Source organism: Ambystoma mexicanum, chromosome 11, assembly GCF_040938575.1.
Source record: "Ambystoma mexicanum isolate Mex_15411 chromosome 11, UKY_AmexF1_1, whole genome shotgun sequence".
NCBI lineage: Eukaryota > Metazoa > Chordata > Amphibia > Caudata > Ambystomatidae > Ambystoma > Ambystoma mexicanum.
In genome coordinates, this window is record NC_090934.1 from 1313688091 (window position 1) to 1313707373 (window position 19283).

General features: G+C 49.1%; 1 protein-coding gene across 1 annotated transcript in view; it reads left to right on the plus strand.

Annotated features, from left to right (window-relative positions):
• The first annotated feature begins 737 nt into the window (after nucleotides 1-737).
• CYP19A1 (cytochrome P450 family 19 subfamily A member 1) overlaps nucleotides 738-19283 on the plus strand; it is a 332239-nt gene continuing 313693 nt past the window's right edge. Inside the window, exon 1 of the mRNA XM_069625283.1 lies at nucleotides 738-824. Coding sequence (XP_069481384.1) covers nucleotides 819-824 — 6 coding nt within the window. The 5' untranslated portion in view covers nucleotides 738-818. The remainder of the gene's footprint in view (nucleotides 825-19283) is intronic.

A 19283-nucleotide genomic window follows, 5' to 3' on the forward strand; every position in this document is an offset into this window, starting at 1 on the left:
TGCAGCTAGCACTGCCTCTCGGCCCACCCAGCACTTGTGGTCTGTATCTGTAACCCTACAGTCCACCCACTCTCTGCACTTATTAGCCACCTGCTGGCTGCACCCTCTGATTACTGGCACTTAGCCACCCGTTGGCTGCACTCTATTACCTGCACTTCTCCCTCTCCCCTCCCTTGTGCACTTCTCCACTCCCCCTAAAACCCTCTTGCACTTCTCCCCTCCACCCTTCCCCGCGCGTGCGCGATCTGAATGACGCAAAGCCTAGAAAGATTGTTGTTTTGTCCTCCCTTTTATTCCCCCTCCTTGTCTTGTCGCGCCTACAACACTTGTGTACAGGCGTGTTTTAAATGCCATATCATATCACATCAAGGCTACTAATAGTGGCAGATGGGCGCTATATAAAACCACTTACATTACATTATGTTAGATCACTCCAAGTGGTATTCTGAATGGGAATACTAAAAAATGTATAAGATGGGTGATAATGGAAACACAATGGAAGGAAAATATATTGCTGCTGGCTTTATGTAGTGCGTACATGTGTGGCAACCTGCTAGAGTTTGGGGCATATCCCCCGCGTCATTAAGAAGGGATCAGCTGTGGACGGACGATGAGAAAGTTCAGCTCTCCATTGAGATGGCACTTGTCAATAAAAAGAATCCGTCTCCCGGCAACGGCTGTCTTAGCAACTTGAAGCACCTGTATAAAAGATGACACGAAGGGGGCTGCACAGGCAAGCACCTGATCCCTGCCTCCAGCCATATCCGCGAGAGAGTTTTCCGCGAGAGTTGGCGACCGCATCCAGAAGTCTCGCAAAGATGCAGGTATGGAGAGCCTTTCAGCATTGTCCGCGCCATTATATAGTCTACTCTCCAAGCTAATAGTTACAGCAATAATTGGGGGCAGTCTCCCCCACTGCTAATGTTTTCTCACGAACGACCTTAAAACATAAATAATATTATTAAGTACTTCTGCAAACATTCTCTGCCTTGTTTGCTACCTTTTATGAACTAGTAGTATTTACATGGCGCTTTTTGCTTTAAGAAAGCTGTGTGTACATGCACACATGTCTGTATTTATAAATGTCAATGGATTGGTAGCATGTGCCTGCATGCCTTATATATGTACATACCGTGGATACGCTTCTCCACGCTCCGAGCCCCCGCTGCCATGGTAGGCTGTGCACCGAAGCTGTGTGTGGGTTTTCAATATTTATATAGGTATGTGTGTTAATGTTTCATGGCATTTTACATCAGAACATGCGAACACGTTTTCATCTGTAACTTTTGAACTCCTCCACGAAACTTCACTGAATTTCAAAATGGGGCAGAAAAAATTGATAAGTCGCATTGGAGCGAGGATGCCAAAGTCGGATTCATTAAATGAACGTTTTCTATGAATAAATAGCAAATTGACTGCACTTAAGGTTGATAATAGACGGCTGCAGTACGTACGAGAGTAAACTGCGACTATCAAGCTTGAAGTCTGCGGACTGCAAGAGAGCAAACCTCGAGAAATAAAGCTTGAAGTCTGCAGACCGTACCATATGAACAAGCTGCGACTATCAAGCTTGAAGTCTGCAGACTGCAAGAGAGCAAACCTCGACAATAAAGCTTGAAGTCTGCAGACCGTACCATATGAGCAAGCTGCAACTATCAAGCTTGAAGTCTGCAGACTGCAAGAGAGTAAACGGCGACTATCGGGCTTGAAGTCTGCGGACAATGTGAGAGTAAACTGGGACTATCAAGCTTGAAGTCTGCGGACCATAAAACAGCAAACTGCGACTATCAAGCTTGAAGTCTGCGGACCATAAAACAGCAAACTGCGACTATCAAGCTTGAAGTCGCAGTTCGAGGTGTCCACTCTTTATTCCCTCCTTAGTGGTCCAGAGACCACTAGTTTTCCGTGTTAGAGAGACGATGAAAGTGCAATTTTGCACAGTATTAACACTTGGCCAACAATTGCCCTATTGCAGCAGAAAAAAAACTGTTCTTCTGTACATTTTTGCACAATGGGAAAGTTAGACTGAGTGCTGAACTTTGCGCTGGCGCAAAAATGTCTTGAAAGAATAGGTTTTTGCTCTAGGCAATGTGTGCCCTGTTAACAATGCTGTGCAACATTGCGCCTGCGCTAGTGCAAAGCTTCTGCAATCTGTTTCTTGTTTATATCATATCATTGTTATATAATTTACCCCTGAAACCAGTGCTGGCCATTGGGCCGGCTCTCGGCGGATGCGAAATCCGGCACCAGATATGGAGCTGGATCTCGGGATCCGGCCAGAGTCAGCCGCCCAAGCCCATGAACCGTGCTGCAAAACTTAAAAAAGTGCGATCAGGACGGCAGCATTGTCTTTTACCACGGCTTTGGCACTGGTGTGTTATGCACAATTGTTGCTACACGTACAACTGATTCCTTTCAGTTGCACATGTAGCGCGTGTTGTGCATTACACATCAGTGTGCGCGGCTTTGGCCCTGGTGTATACTGCACAATGCTGCATTGCACACCAGTGCCAAAGCTGGCGGTAAAAGGCAATGCTGCTGTCACGGGCGCTTTTTTTTTTGTTTTTAAGTACTCCAGTATTGCTGGATGACCACTATGAGCCCCGCCCCTCTAGACCACACACCCCCACTCCTCCCTCCTTGTGTTGTGGTATCCCCCACCACATTTTTTCCCATTTCCACCACTGATTGAAACCCCTTTGCTTCATGAGATGTGTGTAAGCAGTGCACTATATAAAAATGAAACCCACGGGTGGGCGTCCCAATGTTATGCTTAGAAGAAGCACAGTACCGCAATCATGACCTCTTTTTACCTGATTTGTTGGGTTGGGGAGCGTGTGCATCCCAAGGGTTGTCTTCATATCATGTAACGATGGCTAAATCGACCAGAGACAGAGAAAATGTCGAGGCGCTACGCGTGTGCGTGCATGTGCGTGCTATCGGGCGGGCGCTGCAAATATATAATATCATTATCAGCAATAAATGGTTGTTTTCTAGTGCTTCGTGCCAGATGCCTCTCGCTCCTAAGAGCTGTAGTAACATGTGTTATTATGACATTTGATGTCAGGGTCTAACACGTGTTTAATCGTTCCTGATGCGTATCGCTGGAGTGGCCATTTGTGCCTACTAATGTGGTGAATGGGACTGAACCGCTTGGAAGAGTGAACATTCTAGATTCACTTGGGAAGCCATTTTGGCTCCCTGTTGAAATAAGCGTCATGTAAAACAAGAATGTTGCTCGTACGTGGAGAAGAGGAAGCACAACATCCTGTCTTGTTAAAACGTGAACCCCAGGGACTGCAACAGAGCCAGCCTCATTTTAATAATTACACGGAGCAAAATGACGAGAGAAGACATTTTATTGTGACACACCAACCTGAAACGGTTCTACGTCATGTGACACACCAACCTGAAACGGTTCTACGTCATCTAATCGCAGGGATTTCACCGATAGCCGTTTCACCGATTTTCGGGGGAAGTGGGTGCGTCCCTCCGCACATCCACAACCCCCCCTCCCCCCCGCACTCCTTTCTAAACATCTAATCCCAATCCCATCTACTTTTATTGCCTTAAAATGCGATCGAAAAACAGCGCAGAAATGGGATTCAGTGAAAGTGCCGTGCGAGGAAAGTGGGCACTTTCCCTGAACAGTCTGGCTAAGCATGAGAGGGCCCTGCCACTGCAGATCTGAGCACATTTCTTGGCAATAAGCATTCATTATTTTTGCACAAAAAAATAAATAATCGACATTTTTATTGTTGAAATGGGAGTTTGGTTGTGTTGTCTTCGGATAACTGCTGCCTATTGAGAAGGGAACTGTAAAATGTACAAGTAAAAAAAAAAGTGTTAATGAAAGGTAAATACTATGGGCTCAATTCACAGAAAGTTTTGCGCACTGCAAAGGCACTTTGCAATGAAAAAGTGCACTTTGCAGCACGCAAAACTCATTTTGCCGATTCATGGATCAGACTTTATGTGGGTCTGCACTCACCTTGCACGGGTCCTTCCCTACTTTGCCTGGTGACGAGCGCTTTGAGTGGCACACAGCGCAAAGTGTGGGAAGGGCCAGCGCAAAGAAACAAGTAGGGGGGAGAACATGCATATTCCCCATGTCTTGCGTAAAATGAGGAAGAACGAGGAATAACATTGGCGTGATGAGGGAGGCGCCATGTAAAAAAATAACACCCCCAGTCAAGCCCAAACATAACCCAATTAATTGATTACTAACCGCAAGTTCCTGGAGTGAAGAGGCGAACGCAAACCTCAGGATCATGACACGAGACACAATGTACAAAGCGCAAAGGATACGTATAGAAGCACGCAATGAACACCATTTCAAAGTTGCACTTTCAGGATGCGTCCATTGATTGCACGCATGTTGCTCTACAGCCCCCCTAGGTGACCGAGCACAAGTACCGCAACTGGAAGCTTTGGCATTCAATAAATCCACAGGTCATTTGCGAAGCAAAGGGAGTCATCATGCATGTGAATACCAATTTCCCCAGAAGCACACATGATAGCTTAATTAGCTGCCAGTCACCACTGTACCAGGCCCTGGCATTGGGAACATTTGGCGAAACCTGGCTCATCAGTGAGTATCAACTATCATGCACATGCAAGCAGTCACATGACACACAGAATAACAGACCATGACAATCAATGCTAACAACAACCATTTCCACATTTGCAGGGGACAGTGCCTATCCGCTCTCACCATTCCTGCTCACTCCATTCAGGAATCCTGCACAATGCTACCACACAGCGTGGCATACAAGTAGGGACATCGCACTCAGCCACAGGTACTACCCATCCCAGGCCAAAGGGCACAGGTGAATGCAATCAGGTCATGCAAACCTACATCACCCGAAAAGCAGCCCTTGTGGAGCACACACAGTGAAGCCACATCCTTGGTGCCCTTCAAACATGAATCGGGGCTAATTCACCTTGCCCATAAAAACAGTCTGATGTGGGTCTGGGAGAGCCAAACTGTGTGTGCCCATAGCCATCAAATGATCTGCACAAACCACTGAAACAGTCATAGCAAGTGAAAACAACAGTATCCTTGTAGCTCACACAAAAGCACACAACACAATCAATAAAACCTGTAATCACTTTCACATGCTCACTGCCAATAATTGTGCACTCAGATACCCAACAACACACAGAAAAACACAAGTGGAAGGGCACAGCATATAATGTAAGAAGGAGAAAACACATTTGAGGACTGCACTGGTCACCGTAGCCGTTTCTCATCCCAATATACAGGTGGAGTGGCTACTACATTCCCTGCCAACAATGCAGCTCATAAAACACATCTCTAGAGAAATAGTCATACAGACTGAAACAAGTGCAACTTCAGTTCAAGAAAGATGCCCATCTCACCTCAGCTCTTTTTCCTTGAGATTGTGCTCCAGCTGTCCCCCAATCAATGTAGTAATGCACTTCTCTGTAGGTATGCAAACCAGCATACACTGCTGGGGTTTGGCGTGCAGGCATTCCACAGTCCTGTGTCCTTCCATAGCAGCATCCATTTCCCCAGCAGAATGCCTCAGAAGAAAGTAAAATACAAGGTGAGAGCAGGCAACACATCCCTGCACCCAATGACACTGAATCCTGTGCCCCCCTGAGTGCCATGCAACAACTGCAAGCAATGTCTTCCTCTGCACACATGCAACTGACCTGCTCACCTCAGGCCAACGCGGAAAAAACACACCACAGTGACACTATCCCCGCCCCAACAACACCAGTGTGTGCCCCCCTGAGTGACATGCAACAACTGTAATCATTTGCCTCACCAGTTTAAATAGGAGTATCGGAATGCCAGATATCTCGAGTGAAACGTAAGAGGGAAACAGACACCAGATGGTCAGATTGTTCATCTGGCCTATACTCATATCAGACAATCAGAATGTCTTGCCTGATATGGACCACCACCACGGTACCCCCTGCCATCACCCTGTCCAGGCATAGTGCGCCTTGTCTCGGGTCCTGTCACACACCCTCATGCAAATCGTTCACAACAGAGTGGATAAGAGGTGCAGGTGGCGTGCATGGTACAATAGGATCAGACTTCAGCAGGTGTACTCTGGCCATCACCTACATAGTACCACAGGCTTTCGTTTGGCTCACCAACTTATACATGTTGGTCTGTGTCACAAGATGAGTAGGGTGGGTAACCGACATAACTGCAGACCCCTGACTCACTTCATGGTCTATGTGTTTGGGGTACACTGCGGACAGTCCACGTCAGTTGACAGTCGCACTGGGAGCTGCAGCCTCTTTCCCCTGTCTCTGCCCTGGTGACCCCATTAAGGCGCTGGGATGGTTGACAGGGGAGTGAGTGCTGGTGGTCAATCATCCTTGGCCACGTACACATGTTGAAACTGGAGGGGGTCAGTAAGGCCCTTCATCAGAGTGGATATCCACCTGCCCCACTGGCCTTTCTCAGCAAAACAGGAGCCAGTTGCGATGCACCATAATGGAGGTCATTTGCCCTATGTTGGCTGGATGTAGCTGGGTGGCGGTAAAGGGGATCTGCTCTATTGTCTAAGCGGACTGCCCTCTGTGTCAACTCCCAACATGTAAATCCCAATATGGAATCCATCATCCCCCTTCAACCCCTTCAACTCGCTCATCAAAGTACACTTCATCTGTCATATTGGTCCCACAACTATATTCATCCTTGGATGGAGTCAACTACCCACTTTGTGGTGCAGTCCCAAGTGCCCAACTCAGAGTTGGCCCAATCCCACCATGCTGGTGGATGCTACTAGCCTAACAGCATCCATGTGGTGTGCCCTGAACTGAAGGGATTGGGTGTTGTGATTCGTAAATCCCTGTGTTCCAAAGTACCAGTCAGGGAGATTACCGAAGCACTCCCTCGACAATCATTGGCACCAATGGTGGACTGGTAAGCAGCAGCGTCGGTCCCCGGCAGCTGTGAAAAGACAATATAGTGTTAGAACAATATCACCTTGCAAACCTTAGAAATAGTGCACTAAAAGAGTATCTGTCCTACCTATTTTCCTCGGTGTGTCCAAAAGATTGCATATTTCAAAAAGCAGGCGCCAAAATAACTGGGTGTCCACCCAAAATAAAATCCGCCTAAAAGTGGCATCCCTTGTTCACAAAGCCCTGAACAATGCCACTCTGAGCTATCTCACAAACAAATTCACAAAAAGAAACCATACACGCCCAGCTAGAACCTCAAATGCTAATAGCCTCATCATACCAAGATTTAGGCTATCTAAGGCGGGGGGAGGTAGCTTCCAGGTTCGAGCGGCCCAATTATGGAATTCACTGCCTCACCCTTCGCGTGAGGAGCAGCCCTTTCCGAAATTTAGATCCAACTATATTAATCTGCTGGAGGTCTGCCAATGATTAGTTCACTAGCGCCTACTCATCCTCACGAGACCCCAGTATAGACATTTTACTTTCCTGCCTATTTTTTGCCCTTGAGGACTTTCTCACTCTGCCCATCTGGCCGATGAGCTAATGTCCATTTAGTGCCTGCACATATACTGTCCTTATTGTACCATGTACTCACTATGCCTGTTTGTAAACTGCAATTGCCGTTCTACCTGTAAAATACGTATTTTGTATTTTGTATATTGTATGTAACCCATGACCCTACCCTGTAACTTAAGCTGCGCATTTTCTGTATTGCTGCGCCCGGCTACCTTCGGGTTTGGTGTGCATTATAACTGAATAAAACAAACAAACAAACAGGGCGATTGCACCACAATGAAACCCAATGAGACTGGTCAGCTGGTCAGTGCTTGCTTGAAGGAAGTGGTTGCGAGGCCTGCACCCCACACACGTCCCATGCTGGCAGCTGTCGACCACCACAGACAGCCACATGTGGCACAGCCAGTTGCCCTTGGGTAAGGGAATGTGCGTTAGGGGGTTCATCCCAGCATACCACCACCACCAGGTGCACGCAAGGGGCATGGCTCACCTGACCACTTGAGGAGTGAAACTGGGAGGACAAGAGCCCTCAGATACAAGTAACTGCACCAGGTCCATGGATCCAGTGATGGTGCTGATTGGGGCCTCAGCTTAGGGGGCCAAAGATAACGAGGACCCATGTGACAGCCCCAGTTGCACCCCGGGGAGGGCCCCGGGGCAATTGATGTGACAGTGAACCTCAGATAGATGTAGCTGCTGGAGGAACCCAGAGCTGCAAGGTGAGATTGTAGTGACGATGATCAATGTGAACTACGAACCACACATTCAAATTGCAGAAAGCTGCATTCTTCATTGATGCATGAGCTGAGTGATCCACCAAAAGGAGTCACAGACAACGTTCCTCCATCCGGATGTCAGACAGAACCTGCTGGTGCAGGAGAGGTTGGGGGGAGGCAGCGTAAGCCATCCTGCCCCATGGTAAAACAGACCCATGTCCTTTTCCGCATCCACAGTATGGAGACCAACAAGAACATTGTGGAACACAACAAATGTATTCCCAGTGCACTGCCCACCAAGTCTACTAGGTGTCCTCTGTGGCAGCATGATGGCCCTTCACATGGTGACGGTGGCCAGGGCTGAAACAGGCATATGTGTCCATGTGCAAGACCACCAGCCGATCACAAGATCCAACTCGGGCCAATTACAAGTGCAGCAACTGTAACACATGCATGTGGACACAGACTCAACATGGATGCTGCCACCCAACTTGCCCCCAATGATTCCCTGTTAAAGGATGTTAATTTAACATGTTCCATTCACAGGGAATTAAAAGAATTCGGTGACATTGATTCAAGTTACCACCTACACACATTGGGAGTGGCCAATTAGCATGTCTGCTGCCTTCCATGGATATGGTGGCTGTTTGTCAGGCTCACTCACTTGAACTAAAACATGATACACCCTTACTTGTGAGCACCATGGTAGGCAGAGGAAGTTGACTGGCCAGACATAACTATGTATGTTTGCGATCACGGGGAGGTGCAAACTGACAAAGTGTAGCTACAGTCATTGAAGTGTGCATGATATGCAATATTGTTCTAGGTCTGATTAATGCACACATCCCAGGAGGTCAGCATCTGCTGGAATGCATTATATGTACATCCACCACAGAAATAAGTGTAACAGTGCCAGCTTTCAAATGGGACATCACTAACTCAATGAGCCATTTGCACTGTCATCGTACTAGCCATGTGTACAGACACGTGTATGGCTCACCCATGGATACAAGCATATGCCACTGGCTGAATCCTCACGGTAGCTGCACTTGCCTGAGCAAAGCACTGGTGGTGCTTTGGACCCACCTCTGACTGATCTGCATGTCCTTGGGGACATCTGTGAGGCAGAAGGAGGAGAACATGCAAAGCCCCAACACTTGGGGGTGGACAGGTCAACCACATGTCCACCGGCAGGACAGTCAGCATGGGGGTTTGGTGGAAGAGGAGAGACTGGCCTCAGGCACAACTGAAAGTAAGAGGGGTCATGCCACACGCCACCATCAGTGTCGTGACATGGGGGTTGGTACTCCACAGAATGGTAATTCCGAACTGCTTTATATACGAGCTCGGTGGGGAAGGCTGAACAGCATGGCCGATGTGGCCTGCATTGGGGCAAAAAAAACACCAAACTCCATCCACTCTGAACTGTCACCATTGAGCTTCCAGGATGCTCCACCTCTACTCTGCCTGCACGGGGGAAGACACCAATCTAAGGGGGTCCACTGGGGGGGCATAAACTTGACACAGTCCTAAGACAGATGGAATCCATTTCTGTAAACTGCGGCCATGAATGTGTGATGCACGCCCGGATGGGTAAGGCTGTGTGGGTGCCCCCAGGCAGAGCCACCGTTCAGAACCAGGGATCAACCAACCATATTATGGTGGGTTGCATGCACAGATAAACTGGGTCCCCCCCTCTGGCCACAATAGGAAGGTTAGATCAAAGAGTGTGACCACCAATGGATACACCAAAAATTGGAACTCAGATACACAGTAATCACTGACTGTGAAGTAAACACATTGCCAGCAGAGTACGTTAGGCACTCTGGATACAGGAGTTAGTCAGCTGTGGGCACAAGGCAGGGTATTAATGACTGGCATATATGTTTGGTACACCCACTGCCAGGTTGCTTGTGGGCCTGTGGGGTTCCCTTGGATGCAGGGGAGGGAAAGGGACAACAAGGGAGAAGGTGAAGGGCTGGGGAATGAAAGTACAAGTGGAAGACCTGATGGGAAGGAGAGAAAAGGGAAAAAGGGACTGGGGAGAGAGGAGACAGAGGGACAGGGGAGTGGAGAGAGAGAGTTTGGGAGTAGGGAGCAAGCAGGAGATTTGCTGGTGGGGAGATGCAGGGAGAGAAGGGTGCTGTTACAATGGTTCAGAGCTTAGAGAAGTGGGACAAGAGGAAGACAGAGACAGAAGGAGAGGAAAAGAAGTATGCAGGGGCCGAGAGGCCACAAGGTGCACTGCTGGAAATGTTGAACAGTTGGGGTTGAATGATGACAATAGGGGGAGAGAGTGTAGGGCATAATGTGAAAAAAGGCCATCTGCTAAAGGGAACTCAACAACTTCTAATCCCGCAAGTCACATGGTCAACACACCATGGCAGGCAACCCAGAAAGAGACCCCGGTCCACCCAGATCCTCAATCCCCATGCATATAAGGCCGCTCCAGACTCCGACCAACCTACCTACCGGACTGTTGGACACAGTAGTACATGTACAGGCCATCATTCCATAGCTGTCGCTTCCCCCTCAACGAGAGCCCACACCCAGGATGAGTCATTTCCAGAATCTAGGGTATAGTGCCAACACTTGCAGGGACAACAGATGAATAGAAGCTGTGGCGAGGGGAGGATGTTTCAAATGTACGTGCCCACAATATACAGTGACATACAATGCAGTCACTCACAGTGCAAGATTTGCACAACAATTTCAAAAAGAAAATCCATGTCATACATTGAAGATGAGAGAACATATCGAAAACCAATAGTAAACAACAAGTGACTTGTATGTAGACACAGGGTGAGGCTGTCAGGGGTCCACATGTGGCAAACAGTACAAATCTAGATGGTCCAAGTGCCCTAAAATGGTCCTTTGGAGTGCTTGGAGACATACAGACAGGCTGCCCTGCCATCTGTGTACAAGACAGCTGATTTACACCTTTTGGCCAGGCACCCTGCTGGAAAAACAAGCTGGACTCTTGAAAACCAACACAGGTATGAGCAGGCAACACTGTCAAGGGCCAGCAGGGTGCCCCAAGCAGGGCAATCTGTGCTCGGACATTGCATGCAGTGTGGCGTTTATCCAGCATAGGGAAGGAAAGAGCCAGCCTTTGTGTGCCTTCCAGAATGAAAGGTGGTCCATCACTTGGCGGATTCTGAGTGGGAGGGAGTTTCAAAGTTTGGGGGCATTGATGGAGAAAGTTGTCTTTTCAAACAGTTCATAATGGACATCCCACTACCGGGTTCACGTTTGCCAACACACTGTTTCTTGGGACCTTAGACTCTGCCCCTCTTTATCGGCATCCCTCGGTCGGGTTCACTTTTGCCAACTTCATATTCACTTTGCTTTCAATGATTGTGGAATTCACTTCCCTTACTTTCTCTACAGTTCTTAGCTTAAAGGCTTTCGACTGGACGGGATTTTGCTTGACCTCCTGTATGACCACTTTGACCTATTTTGGCAACTCTCTGATGGCATTCTAGTATCTGTAGTTTCACTCAGATTGGGATTGAGCAGAGTCTCTCGAGTAAGCACCCATGTGGTGCCATTTCCCTCTGCAGCTGGTCTCCCCTTAACACTTATACAGTTCTTTGAACTTGGTTCAACTTTCCACTTTGCGACTTTCATTCACCACAGCCCGGCTCTTATCAATTCTCCCCTCGACTCACTGGCTGTGATGAACCGCTTGGCTTTCCTCGTAACTGGAGTCAAGGTCGGTACCATGATAGCAGGAGTTTCCCTCGCTCCCTCTTATCAGCGTCGACACGCCCCATGTACCATCGATATCTGTTGCAGCACACTTGGGCTATTGTCCTCAGACTTACGATTCCCTCTGCAGAGGTTTTGCGGGTCTGCGTCGAAAATGGCAAAGTCGTGTCTTTCCTTGTCAACCTCTCGATATTCAGTGCCTTTCTCCTCCTCTTGAACTGCCGGGCTTGGATAGCTGAGAAAGAGCCGTCAGGTGAGTGTGATTCAGATCAATTGCCTGACTTTGCCTGACTCTTGTATTGGGACATGTCAGGTAAACGGCTCTGGTGATAGTCTGTTCTCTTGCGTGTTGTGCGAAAGTGTTTGTGTCGGAAAAGGGGGGGAGGGCAGTGTTTTTGAATGTCCTACATGGTAGGATGGGTAAGAGGTATTGAAGAAAGGGGGATACCACGCTTCACCCGTCGGTCTCCCACTCCCACTCCCCGAGGACCCCCATCCAGGTAATCCACCCTCACTGGTCCACCCCCAGGAACTGGATCCAATAGCAGTGGCCATGTCCTGGTCACCTGGATGACAGATCCTCCAGGACTACCCAGGGAGACACCTTCGGGTTTCTCACATAACCTACATGCTAAGGCCCATTATCTGTTTTCTGCTGCCTCAAATGGGACACAGACCATCCTCCTGCCTCTGTGCCATTATTTTTGCCTCCTCCTGCCCTATATTAATGCCTCCAAACCTCACCATACTGCCTGGTAGTGTGTGAGTGCCTGCTGCCCCCAGCACTTTCTTGGAGTGCCATCTGTTGCACTTTTCCCCTTTCCCTCTCCCTTGCACTTGCACAATGTCACTGGCCCTAGTAAAATCAGTGCTTTGTTCTCCCTTGTTCCCCTCCCTTGCCTCGTCGTGCTCTGAAACACTTGTATTTGAGCGCGATACAAATAAAATAAATATCACCCATTGCCTGTTCTCCTGTGTCAGCCCTGTTACTACCTTATTTGTCATCTTGGGACTTTCACCTCTCTATTCCATCACGACAGCCAATTGCCAGGACCCATTTAGCCCATGCCTGCCTCAGGGGATGCCATGTCTTCTCCATCCTCCCCACCATCGAGCAGCGCCCCCATGGAAGTGAGGCAGAGGGCTGCCAACTTCAAATCCACTGATTGATCGATCATGCCCTGGAAAAATATGATGCCCTCTTCAACCCAGTGACATAGCTTGGAGCCGAAGGACAACACCAGATTTGGGTACTGATCACAACTGCCATCAACTAGTGGGGCTAGCAGTCATTTCTGTGAAGACAGTCAGGAAGAGCTGGGAGGACCTGAAGGCCCAGAGCCATGCTAAGGTGGTGGCAGCCCTCGATGCAGGTGCCACGGTGGAGGTGCACCATGTGGCCTGCTACAGGATGTCATCCACCATCTGCGGGTCCTCAAGAGGTTCTACCCAGCACTCCACATCCAGATCTTTGAGTGGCAAGCACATCGGGAAGCTGCTGGTGAGTACCCATGTGGTGCAGTGCTCTACAGTGTATGTGTGTTGTGTCTGGGCATGCATGATTGCAGGTACTCCCTTCTGTATATAGCATGTGTGTTGCAATGATCCACAGTGGCATGCAGCCTCCTACCAATGCTGGGTGTATATGATTTCAGAGATCTATTGATTGAACACGTGTTTGTATGTGCACTGTTGGTTATTGGTGACTTGGACACTTGTGCACATACAATGTTAGTTGATGAGAAGAAGTGGCCTGGCAGTACGTGTGCCATATTATGCTGTTGTGGCCATGTGAAGGAAATGCATGCAGGACACTGCTATGGGTTGCACATTCACCAGTGAAGACATCCACACTCATCAGCTGAGAATTACGCATGAGTATGGATGTCTGTAAATGTCATGTTGGTGCATTGACCTCTTAGGGACGGAGATGTGATCTGTCATCCCACTGCAGGTGAGGCCAGAGTTGATATGTGATCATGCTGTATGTCTCTGCTGGGGGCAACAGAATAAGCGCTTGTACCTCAGCAATGTGTGCCTGTACGTGTTGCATGCTTACAGGTCAAGCTATCAGGGATGCATGTTGCTACATGTAATCAGGTGGACAGGTGCCCAAGCAGGTGTTGTGAGACCTCTCCACCCACTCGTATTGGCCACCCTGTGCGTAATCAAATCATGACTTACTTGTGGGATCCTGCAAATAACTGGGTGTCTTGAGGTCCAGGTGGACTACAATCTCGTTGGTATGTACTCCTGTTGTGTATATGAGGAGGCATGACACTTTTGAACAGTCCTTCTGCTCTGTCAACAAGGGTTCACAGTTTACAAGTCGGCATAGTCGCCTTACTCTGGTCGACTGTTGACAGCGTGTAACAATCCTTTCTGCCCGCCACCTGATTCCCGCTGACATACCCAGCCTCCGTACATCTTCAAGACAGACAGGGGACATTCACCATGCAATGCGCCAGCAGAGCTTTGCCAGCTGGGGCACTCTTCTGAGTGTGCAAGTACCTTTGCAGTCCAGGAGGGGTCCTTGCTGTCAAATGACTCTCAATGACTTTCACCGTAACAGCAGGTCAGCCTGTCCATTTGGCTCCCTGCAATCCCCAGGTTCATTTGCACACTTGGTTCATCTTGGGTTGGACTGCTTGTCCAGCTGTGGACATTGAGACAGGCATCTACATACAACCTGTATTGTGGCAGTGTTGAATGGAGAGCATGCCTCCCCAGGGAGTGCAACCTTACATGGTGGCTCTCCCATTCAAGCAGTGCTGCGGCAGAGTAGGCCAGCGGTTCCACAGTGGGCATGTGAGAGCACAGGGATGGTGGCATCAACACAGGGCCTGGCCTACACACAGTGTGTGGGGGCCCATGTGGTTCATGTCCTTGTACTTCTCAGATGAGCTTTTTTGTAAACTGCAGTCTGTGGCTACGACAGTTCCACAGGGTGGCAGGCCTCCCTTCACCACACTGGTAGTGTGGGTGTGTGCAGCAGCTGCCCCCTTCTTGCAAGATTAGTTCCTGGGTTCAGGTTCTTCCCCCCACCCATATAGCTAGGCTGTTGGTGCATGCTGAACAACAGGGACACCCACCCTTTGTCTATGGCTCATCCACCGACAGTGAGGTCACACAGACAGGCCCGACAGGCCCGAGGGTGTGAGGCTCATCTCAAGATGGCCACCTGGGCGTATGTCACCAGGGTATGTAGTCATATCAGAGGTGGTAGAATGCAACATTAGGGCATTTTACTTGTGTGGATCCTTAATACATGTCCAGGAGTCCATCAGTCACACCAAGTGATGTGGGAAGTCCACAGTGCACTGTGCCATTTATTCATACAACTGTGGACACAGTGCATGTGGCATGAAGTGGCATCTTCCCAGCACTGCTAAGAGGTCACAAGTCTTTCTGAAGGGGCTCAACCCACAGATGGTGTTCAGCCACTGTCAGACCTTGGCACAGTGTTGGTGACTGAAGGCCAGACCCTAGATGGTGGTGTTTTTGCTGGCACTGCCTCATGGCCACACGTCCATCTGTTCCTTCAGCCAGTTCATTTGGACATGCACAGCTACCCATGTGGCTGGCTCCAGCCTTCCTGATGGCCTGAGTCACAGCTGGCCCAGCTGTGTACCACATTTGTCTGCAGCCAGCCTCCATGGACCACACTTTGTGCACGCTGTGTACTCTGTGGTAGGTGTCTCCCCGTGTGATGGACATGTGCCATGGGAGCTTAAGGGGCTCCTCCATGCTGGTGCAGGGCCACCAGAGCAGGTATGTGACTACAAGCCTCCATGCTGTGGGAGTGGCTGAGCAAGGGCAGCAGTTTAAGGTCCAGGCTGGGCACGTGCCCCAGTAGGTGTACCGGTGAAGTGCTAGTGACGCTATATAAGCCAGTTGGGGACCCAGCCTTCTCCAGGGGTATTGCTATGGTGCATCAATGGCATAGCCACAGTTGTGCACATTGTGGCCACACACTTGTGTGCCTCTGTGTAGTGCATGGCAGGCAGGTGTCCCTGCCCCATGCATGACTCCTCGTGGCTGTCCTGTTTGTAGCCTTTCCCACACTGCATGATCATGTGAGACATGCAATGGTGTTAGTGAGACATGCACCCAGGTGCACTTCCGATGGGACTGCAGGGTTCAGAATTGCAAGGTGCTGACAGCTATTTAGCTCCTGGGTACAGCCAAGTGGAGCCTGGTTAGTTTGCAACCAACAACTTCCAGGAGCTTTGATTGACTCCCCAGGCAAGCAGTGACATGCAAACATAGCTATGTAATATTAAGCCTACAGTTCTGGAAATGTGCATGAGAGAGATTGTAGAACAGAAGTAAGGAACATTTAAAGATCACTGAATAATATATAATGTGCAAAAAGTTAGGGTTTGCATCTTTACACAAGTTGTATTTTCTCTGCACAATGTGCTTGCTCCTGCCTAACGTGTGATGCCTGATACCCAGGAGCTGCTTTTTACTGCTGGTCGACAATTCCTAATTTTGACCCCTGGTCTGGATACAGGTTACAGTTGGGCCACTTTGGCATTAGTATTGTGCCATGTAATGTTTCTTACAATGTGTTTGTGGCCACACGTCAATGTGCTGTGTTGACATGTGCATGTGTTGTGATTGTGACTCATCATTGTCCCTACATTCGTGTCAGTATTCCTGGCCATTGCATGGGCGTGTGTGTGTGGCTATTGGCGGCTACCCCATGCTGACTTAATGTTACTGTTTATGTTGTGTATGATATGATATGATAGGTTATTTATAACGCACTTAAAACCCAGAGGTTTCTAAGCGCTGACCCGGGGATCGAACCTGTGTTGCTCTGTGTCGTCTTGCTTCGTCGTTGCCCGCGAGCTGTCACGGTTGACTGATGTCAGTGTTCTTTGTCCACTTTCCCACAGTTGCTGCAGCTGGAAAAGGGCAGAATCAGGGTTGTGGAGCAGAGACGCAGGGACCGTGCCTCAAGACAAAGGCACAGATGCCAGCCACTCACCGTTAACACCTCCTTTTCCGAGAGTGATGTGGCTGGGGAGCGCATGTGCTGTCAGGCAATGCTGCTGGGGGTAAGTCCCAGGAGGTTGTTGTAGCGGGGGACACCTCAGCAGCAGTGGGACAGGGTGCTGCCACGCAGGGGCCATCAAAGGTGGAAGATTCTATGGAGTCATCAGGGTTGGTGACGGTGGAGAAGAAGGTCATTGCAGCCCAGCCCATGGGATTAGGTGGGGGCATCAAGGAGGGTGTTTAGACTGCACCCTTGGCACAGGGACATGGGGATGTGCAGTCCACCGTGGATGGTTCTGCACAACCTCCTGTTCCTAGGCCATCTGCTGCAGCAGTGACCACCTTCCTGGATACCACCACCCAGACCGATTCCCCACTTGCGGCTGAAGTGTCCATCCAGGATCGGCTGATGCCCCGGATGGGTTCACGAGGTGGACTGCATTGATTTTTGATACTGTTCAAGCTTCTTGTAAGGAGCTTGTACAGCATCACAATGAGATGTGTTGCTTCCTGGCCCAGCTGGCAACTACACTGCTCTTGGGTGGGCTCTCTTGCCTACCCAGTACAATGACTTCCTCCTCTGTGCCCCGGTAGTCCTCCAGAGAGTCCGCCATCCCATATACCACCATGGCCCCCTGTGCACCAGTTCTACCACCAAAAGCCAGTCTGGTTGTGCTGACGTCCTTGTTGGAGGTGCAAGTCCCAAGAAGCCCACATGAGGTGGTCACTATTCCTGCCCAGGCACCAATGCAAGAACAGGCAGTGGAGGGACATTTGGCACTTCAGGGCAGTGCAGGTGCCATACTCCTCTGACAAGTGTCATCAATTCAGGAGAGGGCATACTCAGAGGTCTTACACTTCCAGGCAGCAGCAGATGGTGGCAGTGAGGAGGTGCAGTTTGAAAGGCATTGCCATCCCGAGAAGACACAGTGGCTGACACATGGCCCAAGATGAGGCAGGGGGAGCACCTGCAGCTTCAGACTCTTGTGTCCTTAAGGGCACAGTATGTGGGGCAGCAGGAGGTGGTGAGGCAGTAGGCACGGTATGCATCAATCAAGAGGGCCAGGGTGGAGGTAGATCAGAGGGTTGCAAGGAGGCAGGCTGACATCCTGGGGGAAGCTTGTAGAGTAGTTGAGGATGCAGAGATGTGCTGATGGCAAGCCTACAAGCCCTCCAGGCAACCGCAGCGGCCAACCTCCAGGCTGAGGCTGTAGATGGAGAGTCGCCCCTGGTCGAACCCCTGGCCGAGATGCCATCAGACTAACCCGCTGCCAGTGTACATAGTTTTGATAGTGTTAGATTTCATTCAGACCTTTCATTGTTTTTACCCATGAATAATTTTACCCTTCCCCTTTTAGTCATGTAAATAGTTTGAATACATGTTTTTATGATATTCACAACACACTTCTTGCCGTCTCTTTGCCCATGTGCTAATGTACTTCTGAAATGTTCTCACAATGCATAATTTGCTATGTCTGTCATGTGGGTTGTTACTGTGATGTTTGCTGGGAGACATGTGTGCATGCCACATGTGTGTGCTAGTTGTAGCATCCATGGTTGTTGACCATGGGTGGGCTCTTTAGGATGTAGGGAGGTGAGGTGCTTTGTGATTCAGATTTTTTACAGCTTTGTCCTGCAAATCTATTGCTTGCCTACATGTGTGCTTTGCAATACAGGCATGTTGTTGGATTGCGTACATGGTGTGGATGTGTTTTTTAGAGTTGTATGCTGTGGTTGAGTCTGTGGTTGAGTCTGACATGGTGGCATTGTTTGGATTCCCTTAGACATGCACATGTGTATCACATGTAGGAGTGGGGCCAACAGACAGCTGGAGGTGGCACTTGCTGATCTTCTGATTCCATTTCTTGTGCAGGGGGGTATCTGCAGAGATGATTGAATACATAAATACCTAATGCGAAATGACAGAATTATTTTTGTCGAATTTGTTAGGGATTTATATTCATTTTTATAAAAAATAGATGGGGTGGGGTAAGGAGATAGGTTAAGATAGCGGGAAGCGTGAGGTGCGGGGGGTCTCCCTGCATTATAAAAAATAATAATAATAATAATAATAATTAGGCTTTTTATATAGCGCTACGAACCCTCAGGTATCTGAGCGCTGCTTATTATTACCCACGGTGTGTGGTGCTCATTTATCGACCTCGGAAGGATGAAAGGCTGAGTTTGGCCCTGCCGGGATTCGAACCTGCGTTAACAGGCTCTGCACGGGTGTCAAAGCGAGCGCTCTACTCGCAGTGCCACTTGATTCCAAAAAATGCAGTAATTTCTCAGTAGGTCATTTTTTGTCTGTCTATCATTTCATGGTAATCCGTGCAGGGGCACTGCGTGTTTGGTGTCAGTGTGTTAGTGTTGTTGGAGTGAATT